The 23,476-nt window shown below is 47.7% G+C and overlaps 1 protein-coding gene across 1 annotated transcript; it reads right to left on the minus strand.

The window, feature by feature from the left end:
• Nucleotides 1-1,791: 1,791 nt before the first annotated feature.
• Nucleotides 1,792-23,224, minus strand: NSFL1C (NSFL1 cofactor). Its single transcript, XM_087720650.1, has 9 exons — nucleotides 23,088-23,224; nucleotides 14,449-14,546; nucleotides 10,723-10,797; nucleotides 9,264-9,429; nucleotides 7,133-7,225; nucleotides 5,184-5,293; nucleotides 4,878-5,015; nucleotides 3,564-3,728; nucleotides 1,792-2,429 (listed from the first exon to the last, which is right to left on the minus strand). The coding sequence occupies exons 1-9, from the start codon at nucleotides 23,187-23,189 to the stop codon at nucleotides 2,267-2,269; spliced, it is 1,110 nt and encodes a 369-aa protein (XP_087576776.1). The 5' UTR covers nucleotides 23,190-23,224; the 3' UTR covers nucleotides 1,792-2,266.
• Between the last annotated feature and the right edge of the window lie 252 nt (nucleotides 23,225-23,476).

Consider the following 23,476-nt stretch of genomic DNA (forward strand, 5'->3'; position numbering starts at 1 on the left):
CGATCAGCTGTCCTTCGCGCACGTGGCAGCGCTGAAAACAAGCGTGCGCATGAGTGCCAGCTGATTGTCGGATTGCAATTGCGCACCACAACTCGGAAGTTCGGCTTTTCCAGAGCGTGATCCCTTCACGCGTGCGGCAGTGCCGAAAACCGGCCCGCCAATGCGCACGCCGGCCAGGCGATCGTAGGGCGCGGATGCGTGCTAGAACACGGGAGTTCGGCTTTTCCGGAGCCCTGTGGCCCTGACGAGTACATGCATGCGTGCGCAACATTTCTTTGTAACCTTTTTGGCGCTTGGTGGCGAAAAGGTTTGCCATCCCTGATATAGAAAATGGATTCATGAAATGGCTTAACGTTCCTTTTGGGGGGGGGGATAAACAAAACCCGAACCCCCTTAATTAAGGAATGTTTATCAGCCTATCAGAAGAGCCGAGGTGGCGCAGTGGTTAAATACAGCAGTGCAGGCTACTTCAGCTGACTGCAGTTCTGCAGTTCGGCTGTTCAAATCTCACCGGCTCAGGGTTGACTCAGCCTTCCATCCTTCCGAGGTGGGTGAAATGAGGACCCGGATTGTTGTTGGGGGCTATATGCTGACTCTGTAAACCGCTTAGAGAGGGCTGAAAGCCCTATGAAGCGGTATATAAGTCTAACTGCTATTGCTATTGCTATCAATTCCTTGTGGCACTAAATTCCCACTTGAATTATTGCTACCAACCAATTCATCCTTCTGAAAAGGAAGGAATTTCACCCCACCGCCCCCAAAAGCACTATTGTAAACTCACACCAAGCCAAGTTTTGGGGAAAGGTTTTCCCCACCCAAATTTCCCCCTCCCTCTGCCCAAACCAGCTCCCACACCCCCTGGCTCCGTTTTGCGTTAGAAAAAGGGGGCAGAGACTCTTCTCCGATGATCGGGTGTTTTTTTTTTCCTTTTCTTTTCGTTTTTTTTAATGCACACATTACAATAATTTACAGAATTCGCCATGGACAGGCGGTGCAGACTCCGTTCGCTGAGACAAAGGGAAAAGGGGGGAAAAAACAATAACATCCTTTTCTGAACCATCCAGCGATGTCTTGAGATACAGTAAAGGGGGGTGGGGGAAAAAAAACCTGGCTGCATGACTCACAGACCCCCAACGTGACTGACAGGACAGAGGAGCTTTAGGGGAGACTAGACTGACCGGAGGGGGGGGGGGATTGCAAACAAGGAAAGCTATTGGGGTGAAAAAAAAATTGCTTTTTAGGGATTTTTTGAAGACACGGGAGGACGAATCCAGAAAGGCAATTGGGGGACTGCCTCCAATTCTCAAAAAGAGGCAGGGTCCGGTTAGACAGACAGATAGACAGACACCCCGCCTTAGTTAGACAGTTTCCCCCCACCTCCCCTCTCCTCTGTGAACTTCCTTACGGCCCCCTCAAAAGAAAGAATGAACCCAAAGGCCAAACCCGAAGGTCGAAGAGAATTAATAAAAAATAATTCCTTTGCATGTTGAGTCGACATGCAAAATTTCAACCACGTAGCCCCTGCCTGGTGTCGTCGTATCGTGCCCCTCAAAAACATTTTTGGGGTGAAGGTGGTTTTAAAAAAAAAGAAAGAAAGAAAGAGGGTGGGAAGGGAGGGAGAAATTAGCCGGTTTGAGAAGGGGAGAATTTGACCATCGACGTCAATGGCAACGTTTGTCAACATTGGAAAACTTTAAGATGGGTGGACTTCCAACTCCCAGAATTGTGGGAGTTGAAGTCCCCCCCATCTTAAAGTTGACCAAACTGAAAAAACAGGATTTGTTTGGGGGGGGAGGGAGGGCCTTTTTTAGAGTTCACTTTATTTAACTCACCGAAAGAAAATAAAGAATGAGGGGGCCGCCCACTCCAAAACACGACCCAGCAGAGACTCCGGGAGTCGTCCCCCCAATTTTCATGCTCCCACTTCCAAAAAGGCTGCTCCCTCCGTCATCAAGCCAGGCTCTGGCAGGCACAACAGTAACCCCCCCCCCCAAAAAAATAAGCCCCCTACAACCCAGTCTCAGTTTGGTACTTCGTTTCTTCCACTAAAGTCCATGAATCAGCACAGGAGAAAGGGGGGAAAAATAAGAAGAAATTAAAAAGAAAAGAAAAAAAACCCGATTATACGGGCAACGCAACCGCCGACAGGCCAATCCGCAGAGCCGGGAAACTGGCCACTTTGTGCGATGGGGGGGCGATGAACGCCGCAAAGAGAGAGAGAGAGAGAGGAGATCTGGACCGGCGGTGCGGGAGGGTGGATTATCCCTTATACGAACCGCTGGACGATGACGGCGTTCAGGAGGTTGGCGTCCTTCAGGCTCTGGTCCTCGTCCGAGAGCTCCTTGTTGGGGAAAGTGGTCATGAGGACGAAGCCTGTGGCGGCCATAGCCGGCCGGGCGTCCACGATGAACAACCGGATGTCACGGATCCTGTCCGGACAAAAGACAACCTGGTTGGTTGGCTTTTCGGAAGGTTTATTAGTAAGGCAAAAGGTAAAAGTTCCCCTCGCACATTATGTGCTAGTCGTTCCAGACTCTAGGGGGCGGTGCTCATCTCCGTTTCAAAGCCGAAGAGCCAGCGCTGTCCGAAGACGTCTCCGTGGTCATGTGGCCGGCATGACTCAACGCCAAAGGCGCATGGAGCGCTGTTCCCTTCCCACCAAAGGTGGTTCCTATTTTTCTACTTGCATTTTTTATGTGCTTTCGAACTGCTAGGTTGGCAGAAGCTGGGACAAGTCACGGGAGCTCAGTCCATTAAGGAACGCTAGGGATTTGAACCGCCGAACAACTGACCTTTCTGATTGACAAGCTCAGCGTCTTAGCCCCTGAGCCACTTTTATTCTGTTTTTTAAATAAGGTGGCAAACCTGCCCAATAGTCCTATTTTTTTTCTCCATAACAACAACCCTGGGAGGTAGGTTGGGTGAGAGAAGGCAAACTGGTTCAAAGTTACCCACCTGACTTGCACGCCTTACGGTGAGACTAGAACTCACCGTCTCCTGGGGATTGGCCCGACGTCACTCAGTGGGCTTTTATGGCTAAAGTGGAACTAGAACTCTCCGTCTCCTGGGGATTGGCCCAAAGTCACCCAGCTGGCTTTTGTGCCTAAGGCGGTACTAGAACTCACCATCTCCTGGTGATTGGCCCAGAGCACCCAGCTGGCTTCCCTGCCTAAGGCGGTACTAGAACTCACCATCTCCTGGTGATTGGGCCAAAGTCACCCAGCTGGCATTCGTGCCTAAGGCGGGGCTAGAACTCACCATCTCCTGGGGATTGACCCAGTCACCGAGCTGGTGTTCATGCCTAAGGCGGGACTAGAACTCACCCTCTCCTGGTGATTGGCCCATTCACCAAGCTGGTGTTCGTGCTTAAGGTGGGACTAGAACTCACCGTCTCCTGGGGATTGGCCCAAAGTCAGCCAATTGGCTTTGTTGCCCAAATGAACTGTTAAAACTGCCGGAAGTTCATATCCAGCATCAACTGGAGGCTTTGGCCAGTCCAACAATTCCTCCTTTGCCCTCCCCCCACCCCTTCCCCACATCCCCCTTTGCCCCTTCCCCCTTACCTGTGACTGTGGTTGAATTTCTGTACAAGACGCCCACCGTCTGCCAGCCGGATCTGGATGTTGGTGGTGGGCTCCGCCTCGTCGATGGTGATCAGGGAACGAGCTTTGGCTTCGTTTTCCGCCTGCTGAGAGGGGGAGCTGATGCCCATCACTTGGGGGGCAGTGCTGGGGGACAAAGCAGAGAAAACAGGAGCCTGAGAGGAAGCAGTCTTTGCAAAAAAAAAAGTCCTTCGCAGAGAAGGTCAACCGGGAACTGCCCAGCTCCCTGGCTAAGCTAGGATACCATTGAACGGCCACTGGTGAATTAAAGCTCCGTGGATGGATTGCCAGGGAAAAAATTAACTGTTTTTATTATTTATTTCACTGTATCCTGACTTTTATTAGTTTTACAAATAACTTAAGGTGGCGTCCTGTTGTGGCTCAGCAGGAGCCGCCAACAGACTCCGATAGCGAGAGACCCTGAGTCGGCTCTGGAAGATGTGGAGGACCCTGGACAGGGTTCAGACTCCAAGCAGGGCGCAGAGAGGCTGGTTGGCCACCAGGAGGCGCCTGAGCCTTGGACCAGTGGGGAGGACAAGGGGGAGTGATCCTGACCTCAGCAGTGAGTTGTTCCTGGATGCCCGGCACCGAAGAGCTAATAGGCGTCAGGAACATTTGCGCAAGTACAGGAGGTAATTGCACTCAGCTGGTGGTCATTAGGCTCCTCTCCAGACTATAAAAAGGACTGCTTGTGCACACGCCCATTTTGCAGAAGTCAACGCAAGAACTAATGTCGGAGAACATTATTGTGAGCTTGGCAGGCTGGATTGCTGCCACGGCTTCTCTGTGCTGGACTGCTGCCCAAGCTTGTCTGTGCCAGTTTGCTGCCAAGGACCTGTCTGTCTGTTAATTAAATGCGGTAGCTTATCTTTGGCTCGGAGTGTGTGTTGGTGTGGGACGAGGGGGGTCAGAACAGGGGGGTCTGCGTGTGTGTGTGTGTGTGTGTGTGTTCACCCTCCTCTGGGACTTGCCAGAAATGTGGGGGTGTTTGAGGAAAATTTGGAGCAATAAAAGGGGCAGTTTTCACAGCCAACTGCCTGTGTTACCTCTGTGTCGCAGGTCATCACAGGCGGCCTCCTGACAAGCAAAGTCAATGAGGGAGACCAAGTTCACTTAACAACCGAGTTGCTAACTTATCAACGGCAACGATTCATTGAACGACCGTGGCAAGAAAGGTGGTAAAAGGTGGGGTGGGGGGGAACTTAAGCAACGCACGCTTCACCTGACGACAGAAACCTTGGGCTCAATTGTGGTCGTTGGGTCCCGCTTACTTACCTGCCTAGCTTCTGGCCTTCTCCGGTGAAAGCCTTGAAGGTACCCCTGGCCTTCATGAAATCTTCGTCGCGGTGGTCCTCTAGATCCAGGTTGACCTGCCCGCCACGTGCCAACCGACGGAGCTCGGCGGGCACTTCTCTAGAAGGAAGGGAAAGAAGGAAAGCCGCCGTCAGAACGAAGGAAGACACAGCCTGGGACCAACCCTGTTCCTATTTTCAGGACAAATGGAGCCCCAGGAAGGTCAGATCTGAGCAGCTGGCGAGTGCCGGCTTTGGGTCTGAATCTCCCCCAGGACAGAAGTATTACCCCCGACGGATGGACTCCAGGAACTGAGAGTTGGAAGGATCTTGGTAGCTCCTCAGCTCGCCACTGTCTAAGCTGAACCCGGTTTTCCACATCTTCAGGACTACGTGGACCTATGAAAGACAGATCGGTTGGTTAGTAAGAGCGCTTAGACTTATATACCGCTTCACAGTGCTTTTACAGCCCTCTCTAAGCAGTTTACAGAGTCAGCCTCTTGCCCCCAACCATTTGGGTCCTCATTTCACCCACCTCGGAAGGATGGAAGGCTCAGTCAACCTTGAGCCAGTCAAGATTGAACTCCTGGCAATGGGCAGAGTCAGCTTTAAATTCTGCATTCTAACCATTGTGCCACCACGGCTTCCTTCCTTCCTTATTTCCTTCCTTCCCAAACAATAGCAGACTTATAGACCGCTTCACAGTGCTTTTACAGCCCTCTCTGAGCAGTTTACAGAGTCAGCCTCTTACCCCCCCCCCCAACAATCTGGGTCTTCATTTTACCCACCTCGGAAGGAGGCAAGGCTGAGCCGACCTTGAGGTGAGAATCGAACTCCTGGCAGTCAGCAGAATTAGCCTGCAATACTGCACATTAGCCACTGTGCCACCATGACAAGGAAGGAAGGAAGGAAGGAAGGAAGGAAGGAAGGAAGGAAGGAAGGAAGGAAGGAAGGAAGGAAGGAAGGAAGGAAGGAAGGAATAGCATTTAGACATATATACTGCTTCACAGTGCTTTTACAGCCCTCTCAGAGCAGTTTACAGAGTCAGCATATTTGCCCCCAACCATCTGGGTCCTCATTTTACCCACCTCGGAAGGAGGGAAGGCTGAGTCGACCTTGAGCCAGTCAGGATTAAACTGGCAGTTGGTAGAATTAGCCTGAAATCCTGTGTTCTAATTGAATGACTAATTGAGAACATTTATATGGCCATCCAAGTCACTCTAGGTGACGGAGGGATGAAGAGGGGGGAGAGGGAGGGAGAGAGGGAGGGAAAGAGAGAGAGAGAGAGAGAGAAAGGAAGGAAGGAAGGAAGGAAGGAAGGAAGGAAGGAAGGAAGGAAGAGGTGGGAAGATGGGAGGTTGATCTTGATGAGGGAGGGAGGGAAAGAGAACAAGAGAGAAAGAAAAAAAGAAAGGGGAGGAAGGAAAAGGAAGGAAGGGAGGGAGGAAGGAAGAAAGAAAGAAAGAAAGAAAGAAAGAAAGAAAGAAAGAAAGAAAGAAAGAAAGAAAGAAAGAAAGAAAGAAAGAAAGAAAGAAAGAAAGAAAGAAAAAGAAAAAAGGTGGGAAGTTAATCTTGATGAGGGAGGGAGGGAAAGAGAGCAAGAGAGAGAGAGAGAAAGAAAGAAAAAAATGAAAGGAAGAAGGAAGGAAGAAAAAAGAAAAAGTAAGAAGAAAGAAAGAGAGAGAGAAAGAGAGAGAGGTGGGAAGGTGGGAGGTTGATCTTGATGAGCGAAGGAGGGAAAGAGAGCAAGCGAGAGAGAAAGAGAAAGAAAGGAAAAAAGGAAGAAGGAAGGAAGGAAAGAAGAAAGAAAGAAAGAAAGAAAAAAAAGGTGGGAAGGTGGATCTTGATGAGGGAGGGAGGGAAAGAAAGCAAGAGAGAAAGAAAAAGAAAGGAAGGAAGAAGGAAAAAGGAAGAAAGAAAGAAAGAAAAAAAGAAAGAAAGAAAGAAAGAAAGAAAGAAAGAAAGAAAGAAAGAAAGAAAGAAAGACTGAATATCTGCAGTCTTCTTGTACCGATCCAGAGCTTCCTAATTTTCCAAAATCCAAAAACTTTCCCCAGGGCTGGGCAATTACTGACCGCTTCCTTGGAGAAATCAAACATGCCACAGCCTGCCAGCACCTTCTAAGTTTGGAGACTCCTAGTCTTGCACCGTGATAAACACTGGATTTCCAAACGATACGGTTTGGGACCCTCAGAGCTCTAACTTCCGGCTGCCGCGGATTCCCTTCCAAATACTCACATCTTGGGCGGCGTTCTGCCTCAATTCTCCCGCAACGTAAGCGGACTCTTCCTCGGGCGCAGCTCCCAAGCGATACCCGCCTCCTGCAAAGGGCTGCAAAGGGAAGGGAGCGGAAAACAGAGGAAGGAACAAGAAGTCACTCGCCAGATGCTGAGGGGAGGCTAGCCCAGTTTTTCTCCACGAAGCCTCTCTGCTCTTTAAAGCTATCATCAACTTTCCTTTCAAGCCCCTCCACCCTGATTTGTTTTAGCTTTTTTACGCAGGACAAAGGAACGTGCTTGCAAGTCTCCAAATTAAGAAACCGAGGAACACAGAATTCCAAAATGCAAGGGATTTTTGTAAACTGTTCTTAGAAGTATCTTGATTTGGGTTGTTTTTTTTTAAATACCAACAGCATCCACAGGAGACAGAATATAGATTAAATCGGTGTTTCTCAACCTTGGCCACTTGAAGATGTCCGGACTTCAACTCCCAGAATTCCCCAGCCAGCATTCGCTGGCTGGGGAATTCTGGGAGTTGAAGTCCGGACATCTTCAAGTGGCCAAGGTTGAGAAACACTGGATTAAATAACACTACGGTGACCAAGGCTTCCTATTCCTCTAACTCAAGGGTCTCCAAACGTGGCAACTTTTAAGATTTGTGGACTTCAACTCCCAGAATCCCACTAGTTGGGTCATGAAACACGTGCAAGAAGATAGCCAGACTCAGAACACCAAAGACACCACAGTCCTCCTGCTCCTCCTCTTCACCCCGTCTCCAGAATCCCACTCCTTTCTAGCACTGATGATGTTACCTAGTTGGGTCAGGAAATGTCTGCAAGAAAGCAACCAAGTTCAGAAAACACCTACATTTCTCCTCCTCCTCCTCTCTCCGCTTCTCTTCTCCACCCCTCTCTGCCTCTCTCCTCCTCCTCCTCCTCCTCCACAAACCCATCCCCTACCAGCACTGATAATGTTACCCAGTTGGGTAAAGAGATGTATGCAAGAAAACAACCAAGCTCAGAGATCACCAATCACACCAGTCTTCTTCCTCCTCCTCCTCTTCCTCCCTCCTTCTCCTCCTCCTCCTCCTCCTCCTCCTCCTCCTCTCTGCAAAGCCCACTCCCTTCTACCACTGACGATGTTACCTAGTTAGGTTACAAAATGTTTACAACCAAGCTCAGAGAACGTCAAGTATTCCACAGAAAAAGAAAACTCAGATAAGCATGGATTAACACCAGACAAACATTAAGGGAGAAAAAGTACCCAAATCAAGGAATTACCAGGAGGGAGAAAAAAACAGCCCTACCATTGTATATGGGCAGAAAACAAACGGCACTATCTTTTAGCACTGATGATGTTATCTAGTTGGGTCATAAAACGTCTGCAAGAAAATAATCAAGCTCAGAAAGTGCCAAGGACTCCGTACTCATCATCGTCCTCCCCTTCCTCCCTGCAATCCCCACTCCTTTCTAGCACTGATGGTGTTCCCTAGTTGGGTTATGAAATGTCTGCAAGAAAACCACCAAGCTCAGAGAGCACCAAGGACCCCACAGTCCTCCTCCCCCTTCCCCCTCCCTTTCCTCTCTTGTCTTCCTCCTCCTCCTCTTCCTCCTCCTCTCTAAAAACCCCCTCCCTTCTAGCCCTGATGATGTTCCCTAGTTGGGTTATGGAACGTCTGCAAGAAAACCACCAAGCTCAGAGAACACCAAGGACCACACAGTCATCCTCCCCCTTCCTCCTTCCTCCTCCCTTTCCTCTCCTGTCTTCTTCTTCCTCCTCCTCCTCCTCCTCTCTAAAACCCCCCTCCCTTCTAGCCCTGATGATGTTCCCTAGTTGGGTTATGGAACGTCTGCGAGAAAACCACCAAGCTCAGAGAGCACCAAGGACCCCTCAGTCATCCTCCCCCCCGCCCCGCTTCCTCCTCTACTCCACAAACCCCACTCCCTTCTAGCACTGATGACATTGCCTACTTAGGTCATGAAATGTCTGCAAGAAAACCGAACTCAGAAAGCACCAAGGACTCCAAGCAACCCCTCCCTCTGTGCCAAGGAATCCTTAAGGCCACTTGGAAGCAAATCGCCCCCATCCCACCTTAGCCAAGCCCCCTCAAAAGTATGGATTAGGCCTCTACCAAAGTGCTCGGTTCTCACCTTTGGCCTGCTACCATCCCCGGGACTCTTAGCTGTCCTCTCGACAGCCACGGCCCCGTGTTCCTTGGCCCCCCGGAACAGATCTTCCACCAGCTCGTTCGAACTCTTCTTCCTCGGGGGGCCAACAATCTGCTGCCCGCTTCGTTCCGACCCACCGGCATAAAACCTGAACGAAAGGAAATAAGACTTACCGTATTTTTTCGGACTATAAGGCGCACCGGTATATAAGATGCACCAAGATTTCACAGAGGTAAGTAAGAAAAAAAAGTTCTTGTCTCCCCCCAACCCCAGAAGCACTCTGCAGGCCTCAGCATGGCTGGGAGGTGGAAGGCAAAAATGCCCTTGTTTTTCACCAAAACGGGGGCATTTTTCTCTTGGGAGAAAAATTATATATTATAATTTGGGAGATATTATATATTATATATAGATATATGTATTTAGTGTCACAACCCCTGGTATGCCCAAATATGGGAGGAAGCATACTGCTTCCTTTCTCTGTCTATCGGCTCATCTCGAGAGACCATCCAGACAGAAATCCATTATTTTTACTGTTGCCTTTGTTACATTTGTGTTGTATTTGTGCTGATAAATAAATAAAGGGAGACTAGTATAGATCTATTTCAAGCTATTTAGCTCTCATCAGTTAGCCATACCCTTACTGGGATTTGAACCTGTGCTGTATTACATGTTAGGCAGTTGTGTTGGCAGTATGCTTCCTCCCATATTTGGGCATACCAGGGGTTGTGACACAAAATACATACCTATTTCCCTGGCTCAGCTGATAAAGGAGGAGAACCTGTGGCTTAGTGGCTAACACATACCCTTACTGCTAAATAGCTTGAAATAGATCTATACTAGTCTCCCTTTATATATATATATATATATATATATATATATATATATATATATATATATATATATATATATATATATATATATATATATATATATATATATATATATATATATATATATATATATTTATATATATATATATTTGTTATATTTATGCTGATGTAACAAATGTAACAAAAAGGCAACAGTAAAAAAGATTGGGTTTCTGTCTGGATGGTCTCTTGTGACGAGCCTAATGAACAGAGAGTGGAAGTGTGACCTTCCTCCCATACTTGGGCATACCAGGGGTTGTGACTTTAAGTATATATAAATAAATAAATTATGGGAGGAAGCTAACTGCTTCCATCATCTGTCTATCGGCTCGTCACAAGAGTCCATCACGACAGAAACCCAATATTTTTACTGTTGCCTTTGTTATATTTGTGTTTTTTTATTTGTGGTGATAAATAAATAAAGGGAGACTAGTATAGATCTATTTCAAGCTATTTAGCTCTCATCAGCTAGCCATACCCTTACTGGGATTTGTCCCTGGATTGCTTTTTTATGTAGTCCTCGACTTACAACCCACACAGACTTTCCCACTTCCTCCTTCCATTTCACCAACCTTTGTCCTTCTTCTTCCTCCTCCTCCTCCTCCTGAGCGTGAACGAGGTCACGGAACGACGTCACCCTGTGGTCGCTGGAGAAAGAAGAAGCAAATGATAAATAGGTTTGCTGCCTCCTCTGATGCGGTTTCTCTCTTCGCAGGATCTGACCAGGATGAAAATGAAGGAGGTCTCAGTGCAATACTTCGTGGCACGACAAAACCGCGCTCGACTAAAGCGCACCCGATTAAACCGCGTCGCTGACGTCATCAACAGGGCGACAACAGCGAGCGCGGAGAAAGAAGGGCGCTTTCAATAGCACTTTGAAAGCAAGCCGATTCAACTTAAGGTAAGGGTTAGGTTTAGGGTTAGGTTTAGGGTTAGGTTAAGGTTTAGGGTTAGGTTTAGGTTTAGGTTAAGGTTTAGGTTTAGGGTTAGGTTTAGGGTTAGGTTAAGGGTTAGGCTCAGGTTTAGGTTAAGGGTTAGGATTAGGTTTAGGGTTAGGTTAAGGGTTAGGTTTAGGGTTAGGTTTAGGGTTAGGTTTAGGGGGGTTAGGTTTAGGGGTTAATTTTAGGTTTAGCGTTTACAGCGTGCTTCTGTCTCCGCGCTGTTGTCGCCCTGTGATGACATCAGCTACGTGGTTTCGTCGAGCGCGCTTTAGTCGAACGCAGTTTTGTGGTGGAACCCAATACTTAAGCTGCGCTAGTAAAAGCAGGAAGTGGATCGGAAACAGTCACAAAAAGAGTTTTTTTTTTTTTATAGCAATAGCAGATTTTTATATACCGCTTCATAGGGCTTTCAGCCCTCTCTAAGCGGTTTACAGAGTCAGCATATCGCCCCCAACAACAATCTGGGTCCTCATTTTACCCACCTCGGAAGGATGGAAGGCTGAGTCAACCCTGAGCCGGTGAGATTTGAACAGCCGAACTGCTGATCTAGCAGTCAGCTGAAGTGGCCTGCAGTACTGCACTCTACCCACTGCGCCACCACGGCTCTTAACGGCATCAGGTAGAAAACGGACTGCCAACTGCCCATTCCAGATCCAAATGAAGGTTATTATTCTCATCTCTAAATCCATTGAGGGCACCTTCTGCAATTCAGATTTGGCCCAGTCCTTTTGGTTAAGGGTTTTCCAAACTTCAACAAGGTTGGCTTCTGTTTCCAGAACTCCCCACCCAGCATTCTTTAAGATGGGTGGACTTCAACTCCCAGAATTCCCCAGCCAGGATGCTGTTCTGACTGACGCTTCCCAAGAGCATGAAACAAACGCCTTCTCCAGACAAAAAAAAACCCCTTTTATTCAATGACTGTGAATTCTGCTCATTCCCATCTTTCAAGGGAAGATTTACGGTCACAGACCTTATCTGGCTTGGAGAGCTGCCAGGCCGATATCTGCAGAACTTGGCAAGGAGCCTCAGAGAGTCACAAACCAATTAAGCAAACTAATTGTCTCCTGCAAACTCCACTCCCCTTTCGCTCCTCTTTTATTCCCTCTGGGAGGGGCCATTCACCGTCCACCTGTGGCCTCACTCCCAAGTCGACCCCTGTTCTTTAGCTGTTCCCTTCGCCTGGCAACTCTGCGCATGAGCACACTGGGAACAGGCTCCAGCCGTTCTTCTGCCTCACTGATGTCTGACTCCGAAGGCAGCTGATAACTGTCAGACTGCTCGGGCTCCCTCTCTGCCTCCGACACAGAGCCCTCATCCGAGCCTTCCCCAGACTCCCGGACTGGCCCAGGTTCCTCCCCAACCTCCTCACTGTCCAAATTTGCTGCCCGCTGGCAGGCCACAAAAGATGCTTCAATATGGGTAGACTTCAACTCCCAGAATTCCCCAGCCAGCATGCTGGCTTGGCTAACCTTCCTCATTGCGCCGATGGGCTGAGCCTGAGTTTGTATAGATTGCAAAAGTGAGGACGCCCCCGCAAATGAAGACCGGGGATTTGAGGAAAAGATCAATCACATGCAAATAATGTGCTGGGCAAAGCTACAACCTACAGCAAACAAATATAATAAATAAATGAATGAATGAATGAATGAATGAATGAATGAATGAATGAATGAATAAAATAAATAAAATAATAAATAAAATAATAAATAAAATAAATAAAATAAATAAAATAAATAAAATAAATAAAATAAATAAAATAAATAAAATAAATAAAATAAATAAAATAAATAAATCATATTTAATATGATGCACGAAAATTACATGCGAGAAGTACTAAATTGTATCATATGCCACTGATTCTGCTGCTTTAATATCGTGTTTCCCCGAATACAAAGTCAGGGTCTTATTTTCTTTTGACCCCCGAAATAAGCGCTTATTTTCGGGGAGGTCTTATTATCTTTGAGGTGCAGGGGGAGGCGAGCGTGGTCACCTCATGGCTGCTGCAGTCTTGCAATATTTTCGGGGAGGGATTATTTTAGCACATGTGCTCCAAAGCCCGGTTAGGCTTATTATCCGGGGAAGGTCTTATTTTCAGGGAAACGGGGTACAAAAAAATCACTCCCTTAAGTAGTTTTAAATACAGGTGGTCCTCGACTTACAACCATTCATTTAGTGACGGTTCAAAGTTACAACGCCACTGAAAAAAGTGGCCTACAACCATTTTTCACACTTACGACCCTTGTGGGTCGTGGTCATGCGATCGAAATTCAGACACTTGGCAACTGACTCACGTTTATGACGTGTGCGGTGTCCCGGGGGTCACGTGATCCCTTTTTTGTGACCTTCTGACAAGGAAAATCAATGGGGAAGCCAGATTTATTTAGCAACCGAGTTACCCGCTTAACAACCGCCGTGATTCGCTTAACAACTGAGGCAAGAAAGGTTGTCAAATGGGGCAAGATGCGTTTCACAGCTGCCTTGCTCAGGTTTTGGGGGTTTGACTGTGGTCATAAGTCGAGGACTACCCGTACAATCACATGGCCACCGAGCGCCATTTTCCCAGAAGCCCCTTCTTAAGGAAATTCCATTGATGGGAATGGTAGACCTCCCTGGCAGATTCTGCTCTGCACTCCAAGTGTTGTGGCCCACCAGTGGCCATGGGAGCTGGCAGAAGATTCGGACAGTGAGGAGGTTGGGGAGGAACATGGGCCAGTCCTGGAGTCTGGGGAAGGCTCGGATGAGGGCTCTGTGTCGGAGGCAGAGAGGGGGCCAGGGCCATCTGGCAGTGATCAGCTGCCTTCGGAGCTAGTCAGCAGTGAGGCAGAGGAACAGCTGGAGCCTGTTCCCCGTGTGCTCATGCGCAGAACTGTCAGAAGAAAAGAACAACTCAGAAATCAGGGTAGACTTGGGAGTAAAGCCACAGGTGGACGGTGAATGCGCCCTCCCAGAGGACATAAAAGAGGAGCAAAAGAGGAATGGGCTTTTGCAGGAAACAGTTTGTTCGTTCGTTTCAGGAGTGTGAAGATCTGTCCCTGAATCCCAGAGACTCTGTGCCAAGTTTTTTCCTTGCACAGAACTGCATTTGGAAACTATTTACATAACAGCTTCCCAAGCTAAGTAAGTCATAACTTCACCTTCGAAAGACTGTTTGCCAGGCCTTGGCTGAAGGGGAATGGGAGGAATTCACATTCGATTAAATAAAAAGGGTTTTATCGGGACCAGGATTCTCTGCTTCATGCTTTTTGGGGAAGCCTAGGTCAGAACACCAAGACCAAAATCCAGTGTTTTTTCTGGAAGAGGAGAATCCAACGTTAGGATCTCACACTGATTCTCGCAAAGACAGGTGGGTTACTTCACCTGGCCGCGGTGCCTCTGGTAACGGAGCTAGAGGTGGGTTGTGGAAGGGTCATGATATCTTCGTCACCGCCATCTTCGTAGAAACTAGCCAAGGCAATCTGGAAAAAAAAAAGGAACGGCATCACACATTTAAGAAACGACACCATCTGACAGCACGTTAACGGAATAATAGAGTCGGAAGGGACCTTGGAGGTCTTCCAGTCCAGCCCCTTGCTCAAGCAGGAGAACATATATCATTTCAGACAAGTAGACTGACTAGTCCCTTTTTAAAAACCTCCAGTGATGGAGCACCCACAACTTCTGGAGGCAAGCAGTTCCACCGGTTAATTGTTCTCACTGTTAGGAAAGTTTCTCCTTAGTTCTAATTTGCTTCTCTCCTTGATGAGTTTCCATCCGTTGCTTCTTGTCCTGCCTTGGAGAATAAATTGAGCCCCTCTTCTTTGTGGCAGCCCCTCAAGTTCTGGAATACTGCTATCATGTCACTCCTAATTCTTCTTTTTCTTTAGACTAGCCAAGCCCAACTCTCACAGCCATTCTTCTACTCCAGCCCCCTGCTCAAGTCAAAGACCCTAGAATATTTCCAACAAATAGCTGTCCAGTCTCTTCTTTAAAAACTTCCAATTTTGGAGCACCCACAACTTCTGGAGGCAAGGAGTTCCACTGGTTAATTGTCCTCACTGTCAGGAAACTCCAGGTTGCTCCTCTCCTTGATTAGTTTCCACCCATTGCCTCTTGTCCTGCCCTCAGGTGCTTTGGAGAATAGCTTGACTCCCTCTTCTTTGTGGCAGCCCCTTAAATATTGGAACACCGCTATCATGTCACCCCTAGTCCTTCTTTAGCAGGGGCAATCTTCCACAGGTAGTCCTCGACTTACAACAGTTCATACAGTGGCCATTCAAAGTTACATCGGTACAGAAAAAGCGACTTTATGACTGCTTTTTGACAATAATGATGACTGTTGCCGCATCCTTATGGTCATGCAATCAAAATTTGGAGACTTGGCAATCGGTTCATGTTTACGACGGTGGCAGTGACCCCCCCGGGGGGTCACGTGATGTCCTTCTGCGGACCGTCCAACAAGCAAACTCGATGGGGAAGCCAGGTTCATTTAACAACCGTTCAGTGGATTCGCTTAACAAGGAAGGCTGTAAAACAGGGCGGAGCTCACTTAACAACTGTGCGGCTTAGCAATGAAAATTCTGGGCTCAGTTCTGGACGTAAGTCAAGGACGGCCTGTGTTATCCTTATCCACATCAGGAGATGGAAAGTCCCTTCGAAAATTACTGTCTGGGTTTTCTTGGTGTGGCTTCCTGCATTGTGGCCTGAGAAAACTTTCCACAGACACACAAATCATTGAGGGACAGTAAGGATGACTATTTGAACTCTGGTGCTGGAGAAGAAGACTCCTGCATTGAGTCCCTTGGACTGCAAGGCCATCCAACCGGTCAGTCCTAGAGGAGATCTGCCCTGGCTGCTCTTTAGAAGGCCAGATCCTGAAGAGGAAACTCAAAAGACTTGGGCCACCTAATGAGAAGGAAGAAGGACTCCCTGGAGAAGAGCCTCATGCTGGGAACGACGGAGGGCAAAAGAAGAAGAAGGGGACGGCAGAGAAGGAGGGGGCTGGATGGAGTCACCGAAGCAGCCAGCGTGAGCTTCAATGGACTCCAGAGGATGGGAGAGGACAGGAAGGCCTGGAGGAACATTGTCCATAGGGTCGCGATGGGTTGGACATGACTTTGCAACTAACAACAATATATAGATATGATAGAGACAGATAGGCAGACAGACATTGATTGAGGGAAAGATGATAGGTGATAGATGGATGGATGGATGGACACTAATTGAGAGAAAGATAACAGGTAATAAATAGATATAGGTAGGTAGGTAGGTAGGTAGGTAGGTAGGTAGGTAGGTAGGTAGGTAGGTAGGTAGACAGACAGACAGACAGACAGACAGACAGATATTAATAATGATACAGACTAGAGAGAGACAGACAGACATTGATGGAGAGAAAGATGACAGGTATTATATAGATCTTTGAACTCTGATGTTGGAGAAGACTCCTGCATTGAGTCCCTTGGACTGCAAGGCCATCCAACCGGTCAGTCCTAGAGGAGATCTGCCCTGGCTGCTCTTTAGAAGGCCAGATCCTGAAGAGGAAACTCAAAGACTTTGCCCCCCTCATGAGAAGGAAGGACTCCCTGGAGAAGAGCCTCATGCTGGGAACGATGGAGGGCAGAAGAAGAAGAAGGGGACGACAGAGAAGGAGGGGGCTGGATGGAGTCACCAAAGCAGCCGGCCTGAGCTTCAATGGACTCCAGAGGATGGCAGAGGACAGGAAGGCCTGGAGGAACGCTATCCATGGAGTCGTGATAGGACACGACTTTGCAACTAACAACCACAAAGGATGACAACAGCCATTAAGAACATGGGCCGCTTGACACTTTGATTCCCACAATGGAGGAATGGCTGAAAAAGTGGATAGCAGTTAGCAGAGATGGCTAAATCGACTGCTTTGATTAAAGGGGGGAAAAAAACCCACAATTACTTTTATTTCAACCGGGAAACCACTTCTCGACTTGGTGCTTGTCGTGGTGCCGGGGGGGGGGGGGGGGGGGGAACGGGACAAAACTTTTGAGTTTTATCGATGAGACAGATTTGCTGTTACAGAAACGGCTAGTTTAGGGCTTATTTCCTGGTTAGGTTCTTATTTTGGGGGAAATACGGCACTAAATGCATCCCACCTGGCTGACAATCTTAACTGGAACTTATTTTTGGGTAGGGCTTCTATTACAAGCATCCTGAAAAATCATGGTAGGGCTTATTCTGGCAAGCAAAGTCTATGGACGGGGGATGCCGGATTCACTTAACAACCATGCAATCAGCTTAACGACTGCAGTGATTCACTTCACAACGGTGGCTAGAAAGGTTGCAGAAAGGGGCAAAGCACATTCAACAAATGTCTCACTTAACGATGGAAGTCTTGGGCTCAATTGTGGCCGTAAGCCAAGGACTACCCATAGTGAACTCAGCTCTCTCCGCCGCTTCCAAAGGGGAGCAGCACATATCACGACGGTCACATGAACAGGATGACTGAGAATCTCCCTAGACCAGAGGTGGGTTCCTACCAGTTCGCACCTATTCGGTAGAACCGGTTCGTCAAATCTACCGAACCGGTTAGAAGAGGTTCCACCAGTGGACACGGAAAGCAGGCCACACCTACAGAAGAGGTTCCAAATTTTTTTGAATTGACACACACACACACACACACACACACACACACACAGACTGACAGAGAGAGAGAGAGAAAGAAAGAAAGAGAAAGAAAAAGAAAAAGGAAAGAAAAAGAGTGAGAGATGAAAGAAAAAAGAAAAAAGGGACAGAGAAACAAAAGGAAGGAAAGAGAGAGAGGGAAAGAGAGAAAGAGAGAAAGAAAGAAAGAAAGAAAGAAAGAAAGAAAGAAAGAAAGAAAGAAAGAAAAAGAAAGAAAAGGTGGGAAGGTGGATCTTGATGGGGGAAAGGAAAAGGAAGGAAGGAAGGGAGGAAGGAAGAAAGAAAGAAAGAAAGACAGACAGACAGAAAAGGAAGGAAGGGAGGAAGAAAGAAAGACAGACAGACAGACAGACAGAAAGAAAGAAAGAAAGAAAACACATGGCCGGCAAGCCACTCCCATCAGGTCACATGGCCGGCAAGCCACTCCTACAAAGGAGGCCACACCCACAGAGTAGGTTCCAAAAATTTTTGAAACCCACCACTGCCCTAGACAGTAATTCTATTCTATTCCTATTCCATTCCATATTCCCATCCTATTTTCTATTCTGTTCTTATCCTATCCTTCTATCCCATCCCATCCCCGCTTCAAAATATGCCACATTCGGCCATGAGCCTTTCAGGGCAACAAGAGTGACTCACCCAAAACAGAATCCGGGTAAGCTTTGAAAGCAAGTCGCTTTGTGTCTTTCCGAAGCGAACAATTCAATACCTCTTCGGAGCGTGTGACCTTTGCGTGCCACAATAGATCTTTCATTTTTGTTTTCAAATGCTCTCTCTCTCTCAATCTCTATTGGGGTGACCTCTGTCCGAGGGGGGAAATGGCTTTTGTGCAAATGGAAACAGTCCCACGCAGCCAGGAGGATGGCAGGAAAATTGGGGTTCCTTCTGGAGAAATCCATGCAACATTACTGACACTGGACAGAAGTTCATTTAGTAACCGTTCGAAGTTACAGCAGCGCTGAAAAAAGTAACCTAATGACCGTTTTTCACACTCATGAGCGTGGCAGAAACCACCAATGCTCATGTGATCAAAATGAACATGATGGGCAATGGGTTCATATTTATGACGGTCGCAGTTAATTAGAATAGACTAGACTAGAGTAGTGTAGAGTAGAGTAGAATTGAATAGAAAATATAGAATGGAATTGGAATAGAATAGAAAAATAGAATGGAATAGAATAGAAAAGAGAATAGAATAGAGAATAGAATAGAAAATAGAACAGAATGAGATAGAGAATAGAAAATAAAATAGAACAGAATAGCATAGAATAGAAAAGAGAATAGAATAGAAAATAGAATAGAATAGCATAGAATAGAAAAGAATAGAATAGAAAAGAGAATAGAATAGAAGAGAGAATAGAATAGAAAATAGAACATCATAGCGTAGAAAATAGAATAGAAAATAAAATAGAATAGAATAGAAAATAGAATAGCATAGAAAATAGAATAGAATAGAAAAGAGAATAGAAAATAAAATAGAATAGAAAATAGAATAGAATAGCATAAAAATAGAATAGAATAGAAAAGAAAGAAAAGAGAAGAGGAGAATAGAAAATAGAATAGAATAGAAAAGAGAATAGAAAAGAGAATAGAATAGAAAATAGAACAGAATAGAATAGAAAAAAGAATAGAAAAGAAAGGAGAAGAGGAGAATAGAAAATAGAATAGAAAATATAATAGAAAAGAGAATAGAATAGAAAAAAGAATAGAATAGAAAACAGAATAGAATAGAAAAGAGAAAAGAGAATAGAATAGAATTGAGAATAGAATAAAGAATAGAATGGAATAGAATATTGAATGAATGGAATGGAGTGGAATAAAATAGAATATAGAATAGAATAGAACATGGAATGGAGTGGAATGAAATACAACAGTGTTGTAATATAGTTGCAGAGTCACACTGAATCACACAGGAGAAAACAAACTCCTAGAACGCCATAACATCCTGATAGTGAATAACATAACATTCTGAGATGTGCCCTACCATTGACGCCCAGGATTTAACCATATATAGACTGAGCAGTAGATTAGAAATTGTACTTTTACAGGCTGTTTTTAACCACATGCTATTGCTCCTCCTGCCTTTGTCCTGTCTCAAAAAAGGGGCTCTCAGACCCCCAATCTGGGTCGCTCCATCTCGAGAAAGGTCGTCTCCTGTCTTTTCTCAACATTGGCCTCATGGGCGAACCACGGGAACGTTACACAACAGAATAAAATAGAATGGAATAGAATCAGAATTCGGGTGATTTGGAAAATGGTGAATCCCCTCTTCTTTGTGGCAGCCCCTTAGATACTGGAACAATGCTATCATGTCACCCCAAGTCCTTTTCATAATACACCCACAGTTTAGCAAACTAGACCTTAACCGTGTGTATAAACCAGCCCACATACTGGATGAAATCAGAAAATTGGGTCAACTAAGTACCCCTAGAACATGAGGAACTTAGAAGCACTTTATGCTGAATTGTTTTGTCTATGTCAAATACAGGCAGTCTTTGACTTACGACCCCAATCAAGGCCAAAGTTTCTGTTGCTGAGTGAGACACGAGAAGTGAGTCTTGCTGCATTTTACCACGTTGTTCGCCACAGTTGTTAAGCGAATCACTGCAGTTAAGATAGCCACACAGTTGACTTCGGTTGTCAGAAGGTCGCCAAAAATGACCTTGGGACGCAGCAACGGTCGTAAATATGAAACCCATTGCCAATCATCTGAACTTTGATCTCAAGATTATGAGGATGCTGTGAAGGTTGTAACTGTGAAAAACGGTAATAAATCCCTTTTTTTTCCAGTGCCAGTCACTAAATGAACTATAGTAAGTCGAGGACTCCTTGTATCGGGAAGTCACAACCCATTGTTGCATTTTTCAGATGATTTTTGTGGTTATGCCACCGGCAAGCCTGGAAGTCTCCCTCACGGTGGGCATAATTGGTAAGAGTTTTCACCTCCCTGGCAGCAGAGCCCTTGCGAGGAGAAACCAAACCAGTTCTTCCTGAACGGCCTGCTACCAAATTACAACTCAGTGCAAATGATGCCAGGCAGATCCAAAGGGTTGCAACTGGTGCCCGCCGATGCCCGATTCCCTCCGTCTCAAATTCTTCTCAATGCCAAACCTGCCATGATGACTTGCTTGTTACTCAGGGATGTGCCACTTGCCACCCCTTTTAACGAGGGTGTTACCTGCTCTTTTTAGCGGGGGGTGGGGTTGAAAATGGAAATAACTTTGGAACCGAACCTGTACAGGTAGTCCTCGGCTTATAATTGTTCATTTAGTGACAGTCACAGCGGCCTTGAAAAAAAAGGGACATGACATTGCAGCATCCCCATGGTCCCGTGATCCCAAATTCAGACCCTTAGAAGCTCGTATTTATGACGATCGTAGCATCCCCGGGATCACCTTTTGTGACCTTCTTGACACAGAAAGTCAAGGGGGGGAGCCAGATTCACTTAACAACCTGGTTACTAACTTAAGCACTGCAGTGTTTCACTTAGCACCCGTGGCAAGCAAGATCGTCAGCTTCATTTAAGTGTCTCACTTAGCAAGGCAAATTTGGGGGTTCATTTGTGGTCATAAAACAAGGACTACCTAATATTGAAGTCAAGGCAACTCATACTGAAACACAACAGTTTTAACACGGACATGTATGGCCTTTCCTCACCTCGCTAAACCCTTTATTTATTATTACATTTATTTTATTGTTCGCGATTTATATAGGTAGTCCTCAACTTTGTTTAATGACCGTTCCAATGTTACAACAGCACTGGAAAAAAATGACTTATGACTGCGTTTCACCCTTACAACTGTTGCAAGCATCCTTGTGGTCACCTGATGAAAATTTGGATGCCTGGCAACTGACTCATATTTATGACAGTCGCAGTGTCCCGAGGTCATCATGCGATCCTCTTTTGCGACCTTCTGACCAATGGGGAAACCAGATTCATTTAACAACCGTGTTACCAGTTGTAACGACCGCAATGATTCACTTATAACTGTAGTTAAGAAGGTCCTGAAATGGGGCAAAACAGACATTTGGGGCTCAATTGTAGGTCGTAACACGGGGACTGCCTGTGACCTCCCCCCCCCCATCTTGCAGAGTCTTGGGGAGACCCTGGGTGGCTCCTTAGCAATTGAAGTTCCCAAAGGAAGCTGACTTTGAAGGGGGGAGGGGGAGAAGAAAGCCCCCTCCCAGTCCCCTAATCTGTACTACATACCCCATCGTCCATAGGCTGGATGCACAGTCACAGCAGGAGAGGAACCTTTTTCACTTCTTCCCCCTCCCCCTTGCAATAATCTTGCCTGTCCCCTCGCGCCCCCCCCCCTCTGCCAGAAGAGAGGGGAGGGTCCCTCCCAGTGAAGTACCCCCCCCGCCCCATTTCAATGAATAAAGGGAGGGGGCTTTGTCCAAAAGGGGAGAGGACTGGCCGGGGAAGACCCCCTTGCAGCCCCCCCCCCTTGACAGACAGGGCTGAAAGGGTGGAAAAGGGAGAGGCCTTCCAATGGAGATCCCCCTCCCCACCCCAATTTCAATGGAGAATAAAGTGGGGCTTTGTCCAAGAGTGGAGGAGGGGGCAGGCTCAGGGAAGACCCCTTTCCAGCTCCCCCCCTTGACAGAAAGGGGTGTGAGATAAGGAAGTGGGGGCTCTAGTGAAGCCCCCCCACCCCATTTCAATGAAGAATAAAGAGAGGGGGGCTTTGGCCAAGAAAAGAGGGGGGGCTAGCCAGGGAAGACCTTCTTCCCGTCCCCCCTGACAGGGAGAGGTGATGGGGTGGAGAAGGGAGGGAGGGACTTCCAGTGAAGCCCCCCACTCCAATTCCAATGCAGAATAAAGAGGGAGGGGTTTTTGTCCAAGGGGGGGGAGGGACTGCCTCAGGGAAGACCCCTTTTCAGACCCCCCCCCTTGACAGAGAAGGGTGATAAGGTGGAGAAGGGGGGGCTTCTAATGAAGACCCCCCACCCCAATTTAAATGCAGAATAAGGGAGGCTTTGTCCAAGAGGGGAGGGGAGGACTACCCAGGGGAAGACCCCTTTCCAGCCCCCCTCCTTGACAGAGGATGGTGTGAGGTGAAGAAGTGGGGCCTTCCAGGGAAGCCCCCCGCCCCATTTCAATGCAGAATAAGGGGGGGCTTTGTCCAAGAGGGGGAGAGGGGGGAGAGACCCCCTTCCAGCCCCCCTTGAAAGGGAGGGGTGATGGGGCGCAGAAGGGGGCAGCTGGGTAGAAAGCCCCCCCTCAGGGGAAGGGTCCCCCCACCCCTTTCAGAGCCCGGGGAGGGGGAGAGAAAGGCGGATCCCGGCCTCCCCCCACCCTTTCCCCAGGCAAGCTACGGGGACTCCGGGAGCTCTTTCCCCCCCTTCCCCGCCGGGCCTACCTGCAGGTCCCCGCCCGCCGACTCCAGGAAAAAGCGCGCCCGCTCCTCCTCGGCCCCAGTCACGGCCACGAACTCCCTCAACGCTTCTTCGCGGTCCGCCATCTTGCCCGGTGCAACCGCCAAAGCGCTCCGGCCGCGCCGCGCCGCCCGCCAAAGCCACGCTCGCCGCTTCCGCCGACCCTTGAAGGCCACTTCCGGCGGCCACGCCCTTCCGCGGGGTCACACTCAAGCCCCCTCCGAATCGAAACCGCAAGCCGTGCGTGGAGGTTCCAGCCTGGGGTTTGAGATGGGGAGGGCTATGGGGGCGGTGAGGTAGATGTGTCGGTTAGGTTGACCGCCCTAATCTCCGGTATCTGAGGGGTCCCTGGTGCTCTGTGAGGTGGGGAGGG

This window comes from Thamnophis sirtalis, unplaced genomic scaffold (assembly GCF_051295495.1).
Source record: "Thamnophis sirtalis isolate CommonGarterSnake01/CBP01778 unplaced genomic scaffold, rThaSir2_p1.2 scaffold_7, whole genome shotgun sequence".
NCBI lineage: Eukaryota > Metazoa > Chordata > Lepidosauria > Squamata > Natricidae > Thamnophis > Thamnophis sirtalis.